Source organism: Falco naumanni, chromosome 3 (assembly GCF_017639655.2).
Source record: "Falco naumanni isolate bFalNau1 chromosome 3, bFalNau1.pat, whole genome shotgun sequence".
Classification (NCBI taxonomy): domain Eukaryota; kingdom Metazoa; phylum Chordata; class Aves; order Falconiformes; family Falconidae; genus Falco; species Falco naumanni.
Genome location: NC_054056.1, coordinates 92,433,475 through 92,453,885, shown reverse-complemented (window position 1 = coordinate 92,453,885; position 20,411 = coordinate 92,433,475). Strand labels below are relative to the sequence as shown.

The 20,411-nt window shown below is 42.5% G+C and overlaps 1 protein-coding gene across 5 annotated transcripts in view; it reads right to left on the bottom strand.

Moving 5' to 3' along the window:
* The window catches only part of MATN2 (matrilin 2), a 76,295-nt gene extending 63,513 nt beyond the window's left edge, over nucleotides 1-12,782 (bottom strand). For 4 of the 5 annotated variants that reach the window (XM_040586588.1, XM_040586590.1, XM_040586591.1 and 1 more), the window contains exons 1-2: nucleotides 11,564-11,667; nucleotides 2,039-2,206 (exon numbers count right to left, since the gene is read on the bottom strand). In XM_040586588.1, the coding sequence (XP_040442522.1) occupies nucleotides 2,039-2,192 (154 nt within the window). In that variant the 5' untranslated portion in view covers nucleotides 2,193-2,206; nucleotides 11,564-11,667. Of the gene's footprint in view, nucleotides 1-2,038; nucleotides 2,207-11,563; nucleotides 11,668-12,297 lie in introns of those variants that run through there. The other variant, XM_040586589.1, reaches the window with a different exon arrangement.
* Between the last annotated feature and the right edge of the window lie 7,629 nt (nucleotides 12,783-20,411).

The following is a 20,411-nucleotide window of genomic DNA, read 5'->3' as shown; positions in this document are numbered from 1 at the left end:
CCACTACTATTTATATTATACTTATTATATAGAATGGGACAGCTTTTAATTCCTGTTAAATTGCTGTAGTTCTGGAGTGTTTTTATTAAGTCAATAGACTTCATGTCACTGAGAACATGGTTTGGCCCCATTCTTTTTCATGTCATTTAAGGAACACTACAGCTTTCCAGCAGAGTGGCATGCATTTTACACATTCTGTTCTTTACAGAGAGGCACGTTTTAACCATGCCACTGTTTATATGCACTGCTGAATCTGAAGCAGGTGACCTAATTTATTGTAACAGAATGCAAGGCCCAAGAGTCTGACTCCAAACTGCCACGTACTTTTATGGGCTGGACCAGAGAATGTCCCAAGTTTCTTGCATCATTTAATGTCTTGAAAAGGTTCTTTCAGCCAGAGCTGCCAGAACTGTTTGCATCCTGCACATGCCAAACTGAACAGGGATCCAGAATTTTCCAAATGCAGGAATTGCTTGGCTTTTGAAAGAAGAAAGAAATAAAAATTTAGAGATTAAGTTATTTATATTGACTGCTAATTCTTTTCATATATTTTCCATTATTTAAAATAGGAAGAAGAGGTTATAAAAGCATTTTTAAAGAACCACAGGGAAAAAAAGGCCAACCGAGAAATGTGAAACCTTTTAGTTTCTCCACATAACACCTTCCTATTGTGTTCATTTTCTAGCGAGACAGGTTTATTACTTAAAGTTAAACTTTAGATTAGGGTATTTGATGGGGACCCTAAAATATTCAGGAGGGACTATAATTAATTACATTTTGAAATTTAGGATTTTAGAAAGTTTGAGAGTCTTGCTAAGTAAGGTGTAAATGTGGGTTTTCTCTTTGCTGTTCCACATCCATGTTTTTTGGTGGACTAGTTCTCCAGAGCTGTGGTTGTCAGCCTTCAGTTGCAGAACCCCAAGAATCTCAAGACCACTTCTATTGGCTTTGAGAAAGATAAAGAAAGAAATCTGTTGTGACCTGGCTTAAATTTGTTCTACAGGAACTGAAAACCAATGTTCTTAAATTAACAAAGGACAGATTGCAAATGGCATTTTATGGAATGTTACATACTTAAAGGATTACATTTTGTTTGGGGAAGATTTTCACTTGGTGGTCCCCTTTCTGTCACCCATTCTTCCATGTTCTGGCTTGCTTTCTTCTTTCTTCCCAATATATCTTCTGCAGGACACTTCACATTCCTCATGTTCATCTAAGTTAGGTGACCTTTACAGGGAGGCAGGCCACTTAACATCTCCCAGCAGTTGGAGAGAAGTATCTGATTAGATTGATGTGTATCGGGAATCCCTAATGACGGGCCATGTCCAAACCCCATCCATGCTATATTTTCATAATCTGACAATTACCTTAAACAATGAGCAAAAGAAGATTACGGTAAGTCATGAACTGTTACAAGATGAAAAAGTTCACCAGCAAACTGACTAATGATCAACAAGAGAGATGAACCTTATTTTTTAAAATATGACAGACACAAGATAAAACTGCTAGATCCTGTCCTCAGGTTTTTGGCAAACGAGGAAAAATGATCTACTCATTATAAATACAATTAACTGGACAAAATGAAGGGATTAGCATCAAGTAATGCAATGACAAGCCTCATTTCAATAGCCACTGATTTCCATTCCATCATCCTTATGCACAGCACATACATACAGACAGCTAAAACTCGCTGGCATGGTAAAAGGCAGCTTTGACAGAACCTTGATGGACCAATATGTATTTTCTCCAAACAGTGAAAATAAGATCTTTTTGCCAAACAGTTCTGTAGCAAATATTTATTTCATATCACTTACACAAAGTAGATCTAGAACCTCAAAAGTAAACACCTTCTTTCAATGGCTACTAACCGGTCAACAAACTTTCTCACATTCCTGCTTGCTAATGGCAATTGCCTTTTTATTATAAACTAACTCAGCCAAGGTTTGGCCAGCTGCTCATGCCTTTTATAATTTGTATTTGAGATGCCTTTTGGTGATGCTGTTTGGGTTTTGGTCTCTTGGGCTTTTTTGTAACTTACCTAGTAGAGATTGTGAGCTAACATCCCTTCTTTGGCTGAAACGTCCTCCAGGGAGATCTTTTGCCATGACAGAGACAATGGAAAGCAGACTGTGTCCAAATAGCAGAAAGAAGCATGTAATCATTTTCTTCATCTTCAAGAAACAGAGGGACATTCAAGGATGTGAAACTGCAATAAAGGAAAGAAGGAGATGAGCTCCTTGATTACACAAAAAGATACACTGTAACCATGTCAGCCACCCACCTGCATCGCCTCCCTCCCTCCACATATAAACATGCAGATATATTGGCATGGAATAATACCCACAACTTCAAGAAAGAAGATCTACATAATAAAGTTGAGTTAACAGACCCTGAGTAGTTTTTATAAGTATTGTTAGTTGAAGTTCATAGTTAACATTTAAAATGTATCAGCTTTTACAATCATTCATAATAATCAAGTATTTTTAAAGCAAGAAAAGGAACTTGGTTTCAGTCAGCCTGTCAGCATTAACAGGTTCAAGGAGGACACAAACATATTTTCATTATTCTACTCAGCATTCTGTTGCATTTTTTCAGAAGTTTAATGGTTCTTGTAGTCTGAGAGCTACTTGCATCAGAAAAACTTGGAGAATTAAAACAAGAGAAGGGAATATATGCCAGAAACACCAACTATAATTGTGAACTCACAACAGCTCATGCTTCCTTTTCAAAAGACCATCTATAGTTGCTAGCATGAAGATAACAGTGCAGGATGAATCTTGTTTACTCAAGGAGACTTCTGAGGACTGGCAATGGGCTTGCCATAGATCATGAAGAAGTTTTGTCATGCTGAAGAACAAATTGACAGAAAAAATTCCTGCACTAAGAGATGATTCCTGCCCAGGAGTTTGTTAACGCACCATCAAAAGCCACAGCTGACTCTGCCCGCAAACAGGGACCTAAGACTGACATGCTAAATGCTCATCTTCCAGCCATGTCCCCTGTTGCTGGGATTCCTCAGATGGCAATTCCTTTTACCTTCCCCTCAAAATTTATTGTTTCAGGTTGTGAGACAGCATCTCACAGGAGCTAGATTCAGCCTTGGAACTAACTGGCGATATGAAGAAGCTTAGTCAAGAGCTCCCCTAGGCACAAAGACATGGATAAAACTACCCACTTTCACAACAAAAAACTGTTCTACCTGAAGCTGAGTGGAAACTTAAGCAGCAGTGCAAATTTTAACAATAGTTCTTGGTTCTGTCGAAAACATTTTTAATAGGGTCCTAAACCTGGTAAGTAGATAGAGCCACATATCTGTAATAGAAGGCAACTAAATGCTCCAGTTCAGAAAGAGAATTCATTTTTACCCCACCATAAGGTACTCACCGAGAGAAAAGAAGATTGTGAGTAAATATTTTCTCTCTAATAAAGAGATTTTATACGTTATTCTTCAGTCTGTCCTACACAATCATTACACATTGATCTATTTTTCTGTCTATCAATCTATTTTTCTGTTTCAGTAACCTACTCAGTATCCCCAAATATGAACACAATATTCTGGTGTGTATGCCAGAGAGCAAAATGAACTAACTCTTTGCACTCAAAATGCCCAGCCTTGCTTAAATGTTCAGTACTATCCAGTAACAGGCAATACATGATTTAAGGGCATTCAAACTAGGAAAGAGAGGTAAATGGTGCTTGTAATAGTGGCTACCAAAAATTAAAAGTTTGGAGCCCTAGCAGCATGGACACCTAGATGGTATTATTGGTAGAATATTTCCAGTGCTTAAAATTTTGCTGGAGGCAACAGTCATTACTGCTGGAGATTACTGATGAAAGCTTCTCCCAGGTTATCTCCTCACTTCTCAGAATATCGTCAACACAGGCTGTGCAAGGGGGCCTCCTTTCTCTCTGGCCTGTTCCTTCAGCACACAAGGCAAATGGACCTCCAGGATACATGTCAGTTCTAGCACCAGTATTTTAGAAACATAGAAGCCATGCTCAGAGAGCTAAGGAGAGTAGAGAAATATGCTCCTTACAAGGCTATCACCATGAGCACCAGGCATGAACATCAAAAAGGCTATCTGGCTGCCACCTAGTTGTCAGTGGACTAACTCATCCCTCCTTCCTGTCCATCCTAAACAGCTGCAAAGATTGGGCTAATCTCTAAGTAAAGCCATTTTACTTGTTCCTGATGGCACATTACTGGAAAACGAACGATACTGTAGCGCAGCATCTTTACAAAGCATTGCCGATCCATGCATTAACAGCATGGTGCCACAGGAAACTAACTCAGGACAGTCCTACCAGCTCTGCAATGTACACCAAATTAAACCCTCCTACATTCTGGCACTTAACATATTTTATACATTTGTAACAATTTTTGATATTTGGTTACAATTTTAAATTTACTAAACTCGCAACTCTCCCCAAGCAACTTCAGAAATGAGAAAAAACCATCTGTGTGTTTGCTGTGATTTTAAGTCTTTGAATTGTTAGGAAACTTATTACATAGCATGCAAATATCATACAATTAGATGACCATATAAAACAAAATTCCTACTTAATCATTCATTAGCTGTCACTGAATTCTGAAACATAATAAAGCTGTAAATTTTCAATTTTGCATGACTTTACCAGTCCCTTTGAAATGTAATGTTGGGGGTACTAATCATTGAATAACGATGCCTAGTTTTATGGGGATCTTTTTATTCAAACATAACATAACTTCTATTGTTCACTAGTATTTAATTTTCATCCAGAAACCTCGGACCCTTAGATCTCAGTTTCTTTACCAGCTTGATAAGCAGAAAATAAGCCTACTTACACCAAAGTTCCACCAAAAAGGATCCAATTCTCAATTAAAAAACAAATAAAAATCTAATATCAACACACTCCTATTCTCACAAACAGTGTTTTATAATACTATTTCAAAAGAAAGCAATGCTTAACAGAGGAGAGCTTTAGTTACCTCATTCTGATAAGTATACATTCTGATATGTAAGATAATAAAAAATAAAAATTTAAGTGAAATTGCAACCATTTTTAATGAGAAAAAAACCCAAAACACAAGTTCCCAAAGCCAAAGGCTGTGTATGTGATAACAGATGTCACTAATGCAAGCCTGATACCACCCTTTCATCCACATTGAAAGCTTCTGTGCTGCTTTTCTGAGGTGATGACAGTCCAGACTTGCTTTGCTCTAGTTCCAGGTACATGTTTGTGTCCACTGTTTGCATTTTTACATAACCAGTTTGTATTATGGTCGTACAGCTTCTCCTCATACAGTCCTCCCACAGTTCTCTCTTTATTTTCTGGGTCTTCTTCAAGGTTCTCTGTCTTCACTCTACAAGTTGGATGGTGTTTAATGCACCATGGTTGGTATTTAACACCTCATTCTCCCAGCAGGCTGAGCCAGGCTTCTGGCACAGCTCTCATGTTGCTGGCCAACCCTTGCTCTACCAGCGGAGAACACATCCCCAAAGTACCAAACTTACAAACACACATTTTTGTGACTACCCAGAAAATATGTTTCATGCACTTCAATTCCAGCTGTCATAGCAGGAGTATTCAGCATTATACCACTGGGAGCCAATCCCCTGGGGGCAGACCCAAGACCAAGTAACTGTATGAAAGCAAAAGACCAAGAAGAGGGATGGCAATCCATGGATCTCAGCCAGGTTGAGCACCAGATGCACCACCTTCCACTGCTCCATTCTTCTACCCCTGGAGAGAGGAAGAAGAGGGTCCTATGCAAGGCTTTCACAGCAACCTTGAAGCAGTCAACGTAGCACACTGCTCTGCTAGACATGTGAAGCTCCTAAGAGAGAACAGGCAACTGCTGCTCACAAAGGTACAATATGGTGAGGGTTGTTTGCAATATCTGCAGCTGTCTTGAAGAAGCTTGGTATAAAGAAGGAGATTCTTCTAGAAGGTGGCAAGTAAACAGACAGGCTCTCTTGACCTTTTCAAGCTTCCCTTGCTCCCTAACTGGCTGCTAGTCAAGAGCTAAATATTTCCATGGTGCTTTCTTACCAATTTTACCTGTGCTTGCTTAGCCATATAACCATGCAACAGAATAATTTTTCTGACACACTGTTAGGGATTTTCAATTTCATGAACTACTGTGTAAGAATACTGAAAAATGAAATAGGGACTTCACCTTTAAAATACCTATTTCCTTTGTTGGACAGCACTCAAACAACACAAGCCTGTTTGTATCCTTTCAAATATGTTTCCATGGAAATCTCCTCATAAGGGATTGATGGCTTTTTTGGACAGACACACTAATGAATATTCAGCATCAGTGGTGACAAATCAGTTATCTTCTCCACTGCATGGTGCATGTTACTAAAATTTCTCCTCTTCATTCTGGTAACTCTTAAATAATGTCAAGGGAAGAGACATGCTCTGTGGCTTATGCTGAAGTCAGTGTCCTTCCATCTCTTACTCCACTTCAGGGATATTTCTTTCACACAGAATCGGGAAACCCTGCCGCTGGCCTGGAAGGCCACCTTTTTTTCATTCAGGTACCTTTAAAATGTACCTGCCTTTGCTGGGCAGATCATGCTGAAAAAGAAATTGGAAAACCAGGGTAGCAATATGTTTCAGCTCATGCCTCCTGCTTCTCTGGGTGACTTCCTTCTGTGTCTTGCAGTAGAAGTTCCCTTCCAAGGCTAAATCAGAAACATGAACTACACAAACCCCTACTTCTCCACCTTCACCAATTGCCAACAAACCTGGCACAATGCGCAGAAGGGAAAATTCTAAGAAGTTACTTGGAACATCAACACCTTTACTAACCGCAGATAATATCCCCTCTCTTGATCCCCATATAATTTCTCATCATAGATGGGAAGGAAAGGGAAGACAAAAAAAAAGCACCAGAGGCAGCAGTTATTGCCACTACAGAGGTTGCCTTCAGGCCTTCAGCTTACCTTCTTTGATGATTAAAAGAGACAGCCATTTACTTTCACTAAGCTGCCAGCAGATCCAGCTTCGGTGTTTTTAAGTTATAAAGATCACAAGTGCATAAAAGGGAAAACATTCTGAAGTTCTTTCAGCACTCCTTATTATCTACTTGTTTTTAAGATAACAGGAAACTGCAATCAAATCAAAAGCTTTTGCTGAAGGTAAAGGAACCGCAAACATTCTATATAAGTCAACAAAAAACAAGTTGGTGTCCCCAAGTTAGCAAGCACAGTGAGTTACTTAGAAAACCAATAAGCTCTTATTACATGAAAGCCACAAAATGTCTCATGCGCAATCCCATCACCTCAGACCTTAAAAAACAAAATTAAGGACAGCAAGCACCGTAAAGCCCTGTTAACTATCAATTACAACATGTTCCAGGGTACTTCACTATCCACAAGCCAACACATGCATTACTAGTCCATTACTCATTGAAATCACTGTGTGTGGCATGGGTATCAGGACATAAGAGTATTATTAACAATTTCCTCCATCTTTCTAGACCAGTTGCTGACACAGGCCTTTTCCAGTTCTGAAAAATAGCTATAGAGCCCCACAGAGTCCAAAATCATAAGATATCTGTCTCGAGCTATGCAGATACTGCATGGAGCAGGAAGATGATATTTAGCACATCGGCAAGAAGTACCATCTTGCCTTCCTACTTACAAAGGAGCACTCTACTGCCATCCTGCTCCACCAAATCATGCACTGGACCTTCTACAACTCCTTGCTACACAAGGAAGACTTCACTAGGCTCAACAGCACAGAATAGGTACCACTCCCCTAATCATGGTTGTCAACTGCACCTCACCAACATGGTTAAATCATGAAGAAGAAACCAGGTTGCAAGTGTTCTAATTTCATAAATTCCTCATCTGCTCCTAAACCCTGATGGCAGGCACTATGTGTACATAAACCTACCTACCACTGCACTAAGTCCTGCAAAGCAGCAGAGCAGTACTTCCTCGTTAATACATTCTTCAGCTCCTTTTAAGAGGCTAATTTTGGCCATTCATGTTGTCACTAGTATCAGATGAATCTGGGAAACTCATTATCTAAAAGTCAATTAGCAATTCAGGTGTATTCTGAGAGAGACAACCCAAATGCAAACAGCTTTCACAGTAGCACAGCAAGCCACCACAAGAACAGAACTGTGGAGTTGGTAGTTCCCATCTTTTATCAGTCTAAAATAATGAATGTCCAGACAGTAAGAGTAACCCAAATCTGCAGTGGGTTTAGGACCAGAAGTTGTGTACTCCAGCACAAGAGGACTGGGACAAATTCTTTGCATGGGTCGATTAAGGTCTACTTCCTGACAGGGAGTTTTATGGCCACATATTGTTGTTTTGTGTCTGCAAAAGGGCACAATCAAGCATTTGATGGCAACTTGCCTGTTCCAGACATGTCTGCATAGTAATGGGGACAGGATGACAACGACGGATTCACAAAGTCTTCCAGCTTTTTTTCCTATGTTTTCATATGGTCCTCCTCATCCAGCACATATCCCTACCTCAGCAGCTAAAAGGATATTCCAGAGCTCTCTATATCGAGAGAGCCCCTGCCTTGTAGAGCAATTGGGCTGCAGCTGAAAGAAACTCTATCAGTACCTAATTATTCTGACTGCTGCTACAAATGCCCACAGCTGAATTTTATCCTGGACAATAAAATCAGATGTGACAGGGGACTAAATTAACTTAGGTTTTGAAACAGTAAAGGGAAGACCCAAAATGCATTATAGAGCAGTTCCTAGAAGGGAGGTTAATGACATTTGGTAGTTAGCCAAATATTTGCACAAACCCAACACTGTACATGAGTACCCATATGCAGAGTGCAGCTGGAAGTGCTACAGGAAGGGCAACCATATTCTGGAAGCCATCAGAAGAGTGCTGGGGATGGGGGAAGAACAGCTTGCCTGTCCAAGCACTGAGATCAGATAAGCACACACATGTCTTGGTGAGTATACACACCAAAACATACAGTGTTTCAGAAAGAGCAAAGATCAGCATTAAATTTTATTGTGAGGTGTAAATATCATGGTAGCACTTTTACACAATGGACTCCATTATCTAAAGGGCTTAGAATATATGCACTACATGTATAATTTAATTTTCTACAACTCTGATGAAATAAAGAACATTAAGGGATCTATTATTTATTTTTAAGTCATTCATCTAAATCACATACCTGATACCACTGTTGCAAAACTAATAACTATTAAATTACAGAATTGTAGAATAATCTAGGTCACAAAGGACCTCTGCAGGTCAGCACCTCCAGTCCCTGCACAGAGCTGAAGCTGGTGACCATTTCAGTAATTTCAGAAACTCACCACATAAAAGTCAATGGTGATGCTGTAGAACAGTGCACTCATAGTATGGTTTACTCTGCATAGTTTCCAGTGGTCAGAGAGCAAGCTTTAGCAGTGGGAATTCTTATTTTATGACACCATCAGTCTCTACATTATGATTTTTCTTCAGTTGCCACTTGGACAATAGACCTTTTCATTATCTTGTTCTTTTGGGGAAGACTCATTTACACTTTCTGGTTCTGAATCTGATCTAGACATCAGAGTTTCCACAAAGGTCCCAGAAGAGTAGCAGGGGAAAACTAAGAAACTTCAATTTTACCATAAAGAGTAGGTATTTATATGAAAGCATATATTATACGATGTATAATACATATGTGGGCTGCTTAGTTTTTTCTCTGTGAAGTGCAGTCACAAACCATAACAGACTGTTAATTGTGAACAGAAACAGTAGTTCTGAAACTTATTTGCAAACTCACACTGCCCCAGTACCAGCACCAGTGAAAAACAATAATTTGCGGATTAAAACCACTTCATTCTACGTACTCCTTGCTCATAATGAAAACACACTCTAACAATGAATACACTATATAAAAGGAGCCTGTTAATGATGTCCAGATTATAATTAAATAGCAGTGCTTAGTGTTTTACCCTCCCATGGAGATAGTTTGTAAGTCAAGGGAGAGTATTTGGATCTGATTAGCTTTTCCCTAGTTTGCCTGGACTGACTACAACATCTTTTAGTATTACAGCTGGGTCCCGAAGGCCCAGATCATAAGCAATAGAGTGTGCGTTTTTCTGAGAAAACCCAGTGAAGTCAATGGAAAGACTCACATAAAGTAATTATGTGTGAATATTGAGTGCAAGATGAGGATCTAAGCTGCAGCCTTGTGTAATTGAGTGCTACATTTTCTTAAGATATAAAATAAATAAATTTTAATTTTATGAATATAGTTATAATCATAATGATATACAGTACACGAGGAGAAGTTTAAAAAATCTAGTGCTTAAAGCTGACACATCTATATGGAAAGTGTATAACTCAAAAATTATTTTGTAGATTCTGTAGGTTTTTATGGAAAAGCCATGTGTGTATTTTATTAAGCCCTTGAATTAAGGAGATTTTATGATCAGATTCAGCATGATAATTTCATCTGACAGCACAGCATGTCACCTTGTCAGATCTCAATCAGAATCATTCACCCCTTGAATGATGGCCCCAAAAGAAAACCCAAGCATTTAGGAAATATTACATAAACCAGTAGGCTGCACCCTTCCCTCTTTGCTGACACTAATCCATGGTTAAGCAGTGACAGCGGTCAGTCTGACACAGAAAGAACTGCCTTCTGAAACAGGAATATGTGGTCATTAAAGATGCCACAACATTTTTTGTAAGATTAAAGAGCACCATCTAGGTTGGGTTTCCAGGGAATGTATATTACATGCAGCAAACTGTCCCAACTCCTTGTGTCTCCAGCCAGCGTGCTGCTCTCGGGAAGCCCGGGCAGCTCCCACGCTGCGTGTCAGAGGTGACCACTCAGGTGACAGTGCAGGGCTCTACCCACCGCTCGGGGACAGCCGTGTCAGAGGTGACCGCTCCAGTGCGGAGCTACCTTGCAGGGCTGTCCCACTGCACGGGGACAGCCAGCCCTGGCCTGGCCTGCTGGAAACCGGTGAAGACACCTGCGGGCTGCTCACTAACAAATGTCTCTAGGTAAAGTTTGGTTCCGATTTTGACTTTCAAATACAGTGGGTTTTTTCCTTACAGCATACGCACCGTTAAATGAGTTACCGAAGCCCCCACAGGGAAGCGGCTGTACAGGGAGCTCGCCCAGACCCACGCACCCAAAGGAAAGGAAACACTTCTGCGGCTGAAACGCGAGCGGCAAAGCGCTGCAGCAGGACCCAGCAAGCGAGCATCCAGCCCAGCCCCAGACCCCGCTGCGGCCCCTTGCCTCGGCCTCCCGCTCCCCGCCGGGCCCCCGCCGCCCGCGCTGCAGCCCCCGCCACCCGCGGGGCCCTCCCCGGCCGCCCCCGCACCCGGAGCGGGCCCCCGGGGCACCGCCGCCCAGCCGGACCGTCCCTCCGCCCAGCCGGGGCCCCGGGGCGGGGGTGACCCCCGCGGCAGGCTGTGCCGTGCCCCGGAGGTGCCGGCGGTGCCGAGCCCGCCGGGCGGCGCGGGAGGCAGCGGGGTTGCGGGTGCCCGCCGGCGGGACGCCGCGGACGCGCCTGGCGGGCGGCAGAGGCGAGGCGAGGCGAGGCGGGGCAGGGCGGCAGAGCCGGGCTTACCTGAGGGGCTGACGGGGCCGCTCCGCTGGGCGGCGGGCAGCGGCGGCGGCCGGCGGCGAGCGCGGGAGCGCCTCCTCCCCTCTCGGCGCGGCCCCGGACGGCGCTCCCCCTCCCGCCCCCCCGGGAGCGCCGCGGACGGAGGGGAGCTGCCGCCTGCCGCCAGCCCCGTCCCCGAGCGGCTGCAGCCCGGCTGGGCCGCGCTGAGGGGAGGGCAGCGGGGGGGTCCCGCTAGAGAGACGGGGGCCTCCCTGCCCAGACCTCCAGAGCCGGCTCTTCCCCGCGCGGCCCCGGGAGCAGCTGCGGGTGGCCGGGTCCCTCTGTCCTCAGCCGCCTCCGCCGCCCGGGACGCGGTCCCGCTCCTTCCCGCCTGCCCCGCGAGGGACACAGGCTGCCGGCCCGCTCCCTCCCGCTTGCGCCGTGCGAGGGACGCGGCCCCGCTCCTTGCGCCTGTCCCGCGTGAGGGACGCGGGCTGGCCTCCCGCTCCCTCCCGCCGGCCGTCAGGGAAGAAACGGGACCGACGGCCCTCACGGGACACGGCCCGTCGGCCCCACGCCGTCCCGCCTGCCCCTCGAGGGACGCGGGACCCGCTCCTTCCCGTCAGCACCGCCAGGGACGCGGGCTGCTGGCCCCGCTCCCCCCCTTCAGGCTCCCAGCCGCGGTGGCCCCGTCTCGGCCCCGCCGCCCCGTGCCCGCCACGCATGTCGGCCCCGCCGCCGGTTCCTCCCTGTCAGACCTGGCCCTGCGCAGCGGGCGGGCGGCGAGGGGCGCTCCGGCAGCCCCGAGGAGGAGCGCCTGCCCCGGCCGAGGGGGCTCTCCCCGCAGGCGCTGGCCGTAGGGTCCCCGCTAGGGGCAGGCGGGGCGGGTTTGGGGCGCGTTTGGCCCGGCGGCGCCCCTCCGGCCGGCACCGTGCTCCCCGCGCCGGGCCCGACCGCCCTTCCAGGGAAGCGGACCAAGGGAAGCGTCGAGGAATGGAAATCCCATTCCCCGCGCGGAGACCCCGGGCCAAGGAAAACAGTCCCTGGTGAATCATGCGGGTGTCTGCCACCGCGGCGAGCCTGTGGGAGTCTCCGTCGGGAAAAACACTGAGGGAGGCGTGAAATAAATGGGCCGGGTGGAGGGGACCGTCGTCTCCCAGCTGTCACAGCAGTGGTGCAGCCAGTAGTCCAGGTGGAAAAGCTGAGTTTGGGGTTTGTATCGACACTTAGAGGTCTATTATGTATGAAGAAGAAAAAAAATAAAATTCCTGCTTTGTTCCAAAGTGATTGTGATTTGTTTCCTGGAAAAACAAACAAACAAACAAAAAACCAAAAAAAAACCCAGCAGTGAAAGCCATTCCAAATGGCAGAGGTGAGCCAGGCTCACTGTCAGGTCCAACGGGGAAGGGATAGAATCACCAAGACATGCTAATTTCCATGCATCAGGTGCCAACAGGGTCTGAGAGGATATTTATGCCCCACAGAGTTGCTAGGATGGCAAGCAAACTGAAAATCAGCAGAGCTAATTTGGGTAAGTTTTGTAAGGCGCAATTATCTGTGATGTGGGTGTACAAAATCTAATCCCTAAAAAGGTAGGTATAAATGATGAACAAGTCTCAAACTTGAAAGAGGCTGGATTAACCCCATCTCTTATTCTCAGCACCAGGTCCTGAACCTCACCGGTAGCTAGAGGAAAGGGAAAAATTAAAAAGGCAGATGAATGCTGATAGACATTACAGCAAACCCAGCAGAGCCAAGGGCAGAACAGTTCACCCATTCTGTTTCATCCTTTGTAATGCAGCATAGAACAAGGCTCCAGCCACCATCCCAATTAATGCTCCATCATCTCAAAATGTAGAATCTGTACCCTTGAACGTTTCACTGTGCTGTGGCATCAGGCACCAGCTGAGTTGCCAGGGGAAGACAAAAGAAAGGCACGTTCTCTCAAGTGTTGTGGTGAGAAGATGATGTGAGCGCCCAGAGGCTCGGCTTGGCGACTTCAGCTCCAACTTAGACATAAGAAATCCCAAAACTAGCTCTTCCCAGAGGCCATGCAGCCTGCTGCTGTTGGCAGGTTGAACACACAGAAGGTATCCCAGCTGGACATCAGAGGAAGGAGTATGATGGCAGTGAGTCAGCACGATAAGGCATCTATTTGTTTCAGAACAGACAGCTTAGATTAGAAGATGGGGGGATTTTTATTTGACTTTATTAATCAGCTTTGCTATTCATTTAATACCATACCAGAAGTTCTTTGTATTCCTCACATTACGGAGTCTCACTGTCTCTTTGCCACTTGTCCTTTCCCAAATGACGAGCTTCTGTCCTCCACTCCCATGGTGTGACTTCTTTTCAGTTTGAGAGAGACATTGATCAGTCTGGCAACATTTGGGAGGATAGGCAGAGGAAAGTTGAAAGATGTTAAGTTAGAAAAAGCTGGAGTCTCCTATCAAGCCACGCTTCAATATGCAGGCAATTATTAAGCTTCTTGAAGATTGCTAACAGGATACCAGAGGATTTCTGAGTTCTCCTTTCCTGGCTTCTCTCAGTGCCTGCAAGGATAGTTCTCGATCTGGAAGAAACTCCCAGTGATGTAGGCTGCTTTTGAATGATCACAGGCAACCACATAATGTAAAAAACACATTTCAGAAAGCACGTTCCATCTTAAAAGCAGGTGCTTTAGTAAAACAGCAGTGAATTTGTTTTCATCCTGCTGTCAGAGGACTGTTTCAGACCTTCCTGGTAGTTAGACACTTCCTGCTGATTTCTAGCCTAAATGTACTTACGGCCATTTTATACTTGTTTTCTAGTACCTATGTAGTCTTTCAACTAAACAGTTCCTTCTCTTCTCCAAGGCTTGTTTATCTAGTGTATTTAGTCACAGCAATCATTTTCTCTTTCAGTCTTCACTCTTGTTTCACTCAACAAGCAAGTTCTTGCTGTATATGTGCTGAGTGTGGGTGCGTGTGGCAGAACTGAACATGATATGCCATACGAGCTCTCACCAGAACATTTCTATTTATTGAAAATACTTTGTCTGATGTGGTCTAGGATTTCATTATAATTTTCAATGGCCACATTACCATTGATGGCTGATAGCCATTTTTGTGTTCAGTTTATATATGCAGCTGCATTGGTTTGCCAGTGGATAAATCCTACCTAATACATGATGTTTCATTTTATACTGTGGCTTCATGTCTCTTCTAGTTCTTTCATTCTTAAGATCATTCAGTTCTTTCCAAACAAGATCTCCTACTCCTTTACATTTATGATGCCTGTTGAGTCTCCTATGTTTTATCAGAAAACTTGCACTTTTGCCTGCCAATTTCATGAATGAAAAAGTTAAATGTTTAGTAAGATTCCCAAACTGATCTTTCAGTAATTGCTGATAACTCTCTTCTAACTTTCCCGACTGAACACTCCCTCGTCCCATTTTCCCATTGCTGTAAGCTAGGTCCATACTTAGCTCACAGTCCTTCTCCTAGTTCCTATTTCAATCAGTAATTTCCTCTGTGACAATGCTTTTCTGAAGTGCAGACAGATTAGATCTACTGCATTTCCTTTGCCTCAAAAAAGCAGGTTAGGTGAGCACAACCTAGTGCTGGGAAACTAATCTTGCACTTATCACTTGTTCGTGTTTTGCAACATCTTTAGTTTTTCTTTGCTTCAAAATTTGTTCTGAAGTCTTTAGTACTACTTGGATCAGAATAAAAGCTGAGATGGCATTTGCACAAATCAAGTCGCCCTAAAGTATTAATTGCTTTCCACTGGCACCGTCTGACAATCCAAACATCAAGAAAATTAGGTATGATACTTGTGCTGTCTTTAGGGATAGAAATTTTCTGCTCCCATTGATGTGAATGTGTTTCAAGTTTCATGTCTCCTTTGCTTGTAATTGCTGCTGCACTTGCTTATTATCCTGCCTTTGCCTGTGTTGACTGTAATAACATATTTATAGACAGGAAAGTTTTTAGCATTGGGTAGACAAGCTGAAGGAAGACAGATTTCTCAAAGGCCCAGGTGAAAGTTTTGTTAGTTTCTATAAAAATTTAGACCTTAATAAAAAAGGTTGAAATAAATACATAAAAATGGTTGTTATTACAATAAAAAGTCTATGGCTTTTGCCAGTGGAGGGATTCAGATTTTTATTTAATGATGTGCAAGGTTTGAAATGCTTATAAACAAGATCGTAAGGCTGTTGTACTATTAAGTGTCCTTATTATCTATAGGGAAATAAGATCATATTTTTTAAAATAACTTCAAAAGTTTGTATGTGACAGCCTTATTGTTGGAAATGTTGTAGGTGTAATACTAACTCATAGGGCTTTTAAGCCACTGCACTGTAATTAATCAAATAGAGTTTCCAATGCATATGCAAATTGCAGTCTATCAATGGAAGCAGCAGCCATAATAATACAGCCAGATGAGATGCCCTTTCCTGGGTCCAGTGCCCACTGAAATGAAGCTGTCTCCACTGACTCCCAAAGAGCCCGAGCAGCAAGTACTTGTCATTTTAAAAAACACACAATGCAAGTTCCTTTTAGTTACAGCAGGATTTTCAGATTTCTGCAATAACTTGAAAGTAAAACTGTATCAATATTTTCTTTACTACTCTTCCTAAACAGACAAGACAGATTATTTTTTTTTTTAGCTTAGATATCTGTTGTAGTTAAAACTACTGTCACGTAAAGCAGGTATGTTACAGTTGGTCAGTGGTTGTCTATTTATTGCTTTACAATTCTCCGTTATTATCACTTAAAATCATTTAAATGAAAGATAAGGATATAGGGTTCAAGATTATATCTAATCTATTTTCCCAAAGAAGTAGACAGATAATATACTATTCCCCTAAAAAACTTTATCCTTTTGCTGTGTCCACAAGCCCTTTCTACTTCAGGCATGTGCTTAACTTCTTTGCTGCTTTGAGCATCTCTTCCATAGCTAGCCACCTCCCTGACATTTACATGATTCTAATTTGCACACAGTACATTATATAGCCTATAAAAAGAAATGGAGAGAGACTTTTTGGAAATCCATACTGTTTGTTTTCTTACATGGATCCTTTCCGTTCAGCTGATAGTTTCTATAATTCCAGGAACATGCTGCTGGTTAAAGACAAATTCAGTAAAGAATCAAATACAGATTTAATGACAAAGTGTTTATTTCTCACTTGAGCTAAAAAGGACTCACCTGAGAGTTAGTAATGGAGCAATGATACATGAATTACATGATTCTGTTCACAGTTTGTGAACTTCGTGTGTGTGTGTGTGTGTGTGTGTATAAAGCCAGGAGAACTGAAACAGTTCAAAGGGTTTGAAGGACTATTAATTTATAAAGAGCACGCCCTTACTCTTCTCCCATATTTCTGTGTTGATTTTGCTGTGGTTTAGTTCTGATGTTTCAGGATTAGGATCTTGGCTGTCTTTGGACTTAATTCTAAGGATCACTTCATATTCTTAAAACATCTGAAAAAGTCAAATAACTCACTGGTGTGCATGCCCTCGTAGCCTCCATTCAGTTCTTTTTGCTTTGCTGTCTCTGTACCACTGCAGGCTTCCATCCTTCTGGTTGCCATGGATAGCAGATAAATGGGCAAAAGGCAAAAGTTTTGAAGCCCAGATATTGCAATTAACGAAGTTTTTCCTGCTGAAATTCTCTTGGAAACTCCATTTGACTCTCTAAAATATTTTGGAAGAAGAAAATGAGAACTCTTGCAGCTAGTACCTGAAAAGCAAGCATTTGCCTTTATATATAGGTTACATCCTTTCTCAGTTTTCCTCAAAAGAATTATGTGGTAGCTTGTGATTAGTGTCTGGACTGCACGATGTTTACTGGTGAAGAAAAATTAATATATATCATCAGAGGTAAGACTCAATGAAGTTATCTGCTGTTTATGAAATGCATACTGAATTCATCTGCGGATAGCACTTACCTACTTTAACCAGCTGAAAAGTTGTCCCAGGATTGCCACTCTGCCAAGTATATTCAGAAGCTTTACTTTTGCTGTAACTTTCAACATGTGGCCAGTAAAATTGCATTTTTGGCATTCACCTTGGCAATGTAAGCCATGCCATGTTTGAATTCAACTTTCCTTCAGAATCCAAGACAATGGTTTTTTACTCAGTTCTTGGGGGAAAAATTGAGATCACATACACAAGGAGTTGAACTTAGATCTTGCAACATGATCCAGAAAGCATGCATGTTGCTAGCTTTAAATCAGTCCTTGCACAATGAAAAATATTCTAAACCTAGTGATGTGTTTGAATTTTCATTCATGTCTGGATCTTAAGCAAAATAACAAGGCTCTTCATGAGCCTTAGGTAACATCTGTGTCATGCTCAGGCACCCAGATTTCATGTGAACTACAACTTTGGCAGAATTTAGGCAGTCTGGCTCTTGCCCTAACAGTGTTCATACAGAACTATGTAGTTCAAAGATAAAAAAAGAAAATTACATCAACATTTAAATCATGGTGATTCAGATGCCAAGCAACCAAATGATAGTCAATCCAGCCAGATTCCTGGGTGCTTCTGTGGTATTATTTGCAGCAGAAATACCTGGCTGCCTGATCTATCATTGCTGTTGTCCTGACTTGAGATTTACCCTGATTTCATCTTCAATGAAATTAGTTGTTGATATTACTACTTGAAAAATGAAGCAGACTGCCTCGTAGCAGATACCAACAAAAACACAGTACTTAAACACATATGCTGGTCTGTATTTTTTTTAAAAAAGTGAATACAAAAAACATGACTCGTGAAATTTGCCTGCCTCTGAATGACTCAGCTGAAACATGTTCTGTTAAAAGGCTACTATGCTAATAAACTTTGATTAATACAGAGAACTGTGACTATTATGAACCAGTTTGGTGTTAAGTGTTATGAACCAGTTTGGCGTTAAGTGTTACATACTGGAAGCATCTTGTCTTTTGGCCCTCTGTTGCCAATCCTGTTCTAGCACACATAAGACAAGAAGTCTGGTCCTTGCTGCCAGGGCTGTGCAGAAGACCTTGGGAGCCAAGAAAGGGTGGCAGGTCTGCCCAGCTCTCCGTGACTCCTTGTGCTGGTCACCCTGTGCTTGGTTTCAGGCATACATCCAGGGCAGGTGCTCCAAGCCTCAGTTCAAACAGTAGGTAGTAACAGCCAAGCCACACCTGCCCTTTGGAATGTCCTGCAAAAGGCACTAGAAGCCCCTTCTGCATTTTGTGAAGAGCAGACTTCTGCCTGCTTGTGCTGGGTGTGTTGTAAGAGCACATGGGGAGACTCAGGTGGCTGAATGGCTTCAGGGAGCTTGTGCATGAGCTGGGCACCAGCCTGATCAGCCCTGTCCAAACTGGTGGTGTGTTAAAATGTAATTATCAGGTCTTTCTCCTTACCAGATCACCCTCGGCCAAGGCAGGAGGTGAATGCCAAGCTCCACAGGCTGGAAAAAACCTGGTTCGTAATGCAGAACTGCAGGGAGCAGCCAAACATTAAGTTGAAGCATTTATGAGGTTGGGCAGCCATTGAACTCGCTGTCTAGTCATCAGTTTTGGAATTAAACATCCAAGTTCTTTTTTGAGACTTCTACATATGAAAAGATATAGAGTTTCCCTGAATTAATTAATTCCTGAATTAATTTATGGATTGCCTTACAAAAGCAGTCCTTTATTACTCAAAAAAATACCAGGGAGAAAAAAAATGCTTACAAAACACGATCAAAAGACAAAGATGTAGAAAACCAGCTTGTTTCTAGTCTGATTTTTCTATCTGCAGGTTTCTATCATTAGGTGCTGTTACACTTCTGTTGGCTGCATTGAAGACACCTTTTATTGAAGTTTTGTTCCCTATGTGCTTACTTACTTGTATGATGTCCTTAAGTCACCTCCTAAATCTGAGTTATTAAAGGCATTGCATTTCCTGAGTTTTTCACTTGATGGCATATTTTCCAACTCTCTAATGGTTCTTTCAGCTCTTTGCTAACTCACTGCAAGGTTTTTTTAAACATTCTGCTTGGATTATTCACAACTTAAGGTATAGGCAATATAGAATCTTTTTTATTTTCCATTTTATTGATGATTTATGCTTACTTTAAAGTCATGGAAGAAGAATTTTAAGGATCATGGAGTCAAAACCTGATCTTTCAGAATATCTCTTGAAACATATTCACTTACTGAATATTCTTTGCTCACATACGGCTGAGATTTATCAGCTGTTTTGCAATCTGTTTCATATGTGCAATGCTGTTGCTGTATCATTCTAGTTCTCTAGTCAAAATACTGTGTTGAATCAGGTAAAGTGCCTGAGAAATGTCCAAGTGTATAATGTTTACACTTGCCCCCATATCGATCCATTTCATAGCCCCTTTAAAAAAAGAAAAAAAAGATAGTCTGGCAAAGTCTGTTTCCCCAAGCAGTCCTGTATTCTATAATCAGTTTTCTGAGTAATGCACTGAATGACAGAATTATGGAAAAATTTAGGTAGGAAATGACCTAAAAAACAGTCCCCAAGGTTGGTGTTCAGTCTTTCTAAGTTATAGCCTTGTATGGTCAATCTTCTACCATATTTGAAGTCTAAATTAATTCAGGAACTCTCCAAAACACCCTTTTTGAGTACCGCCACTGCTTGGCATTGGTGGCATTTGCCAATGTTTTGGCTCTGCACCAGATCACTGTGCTTTTAAAGACTGGAGGAAGAAACCGTTGAAATAGAAATTGTGAAAGGACTAAGGATGAAAGGCTTCTTGAAAACATACTAGATATAGTAGTAGATATTGCAGATATAGAATACCTTAAATTATTTAATGTATTCCTAGTAATGTTAAAAAATTCCTCAGCCCTCTCTACTGCCAAATATCTGGAAAATCCATCTAAATGTAAGATGGTATTTCACAG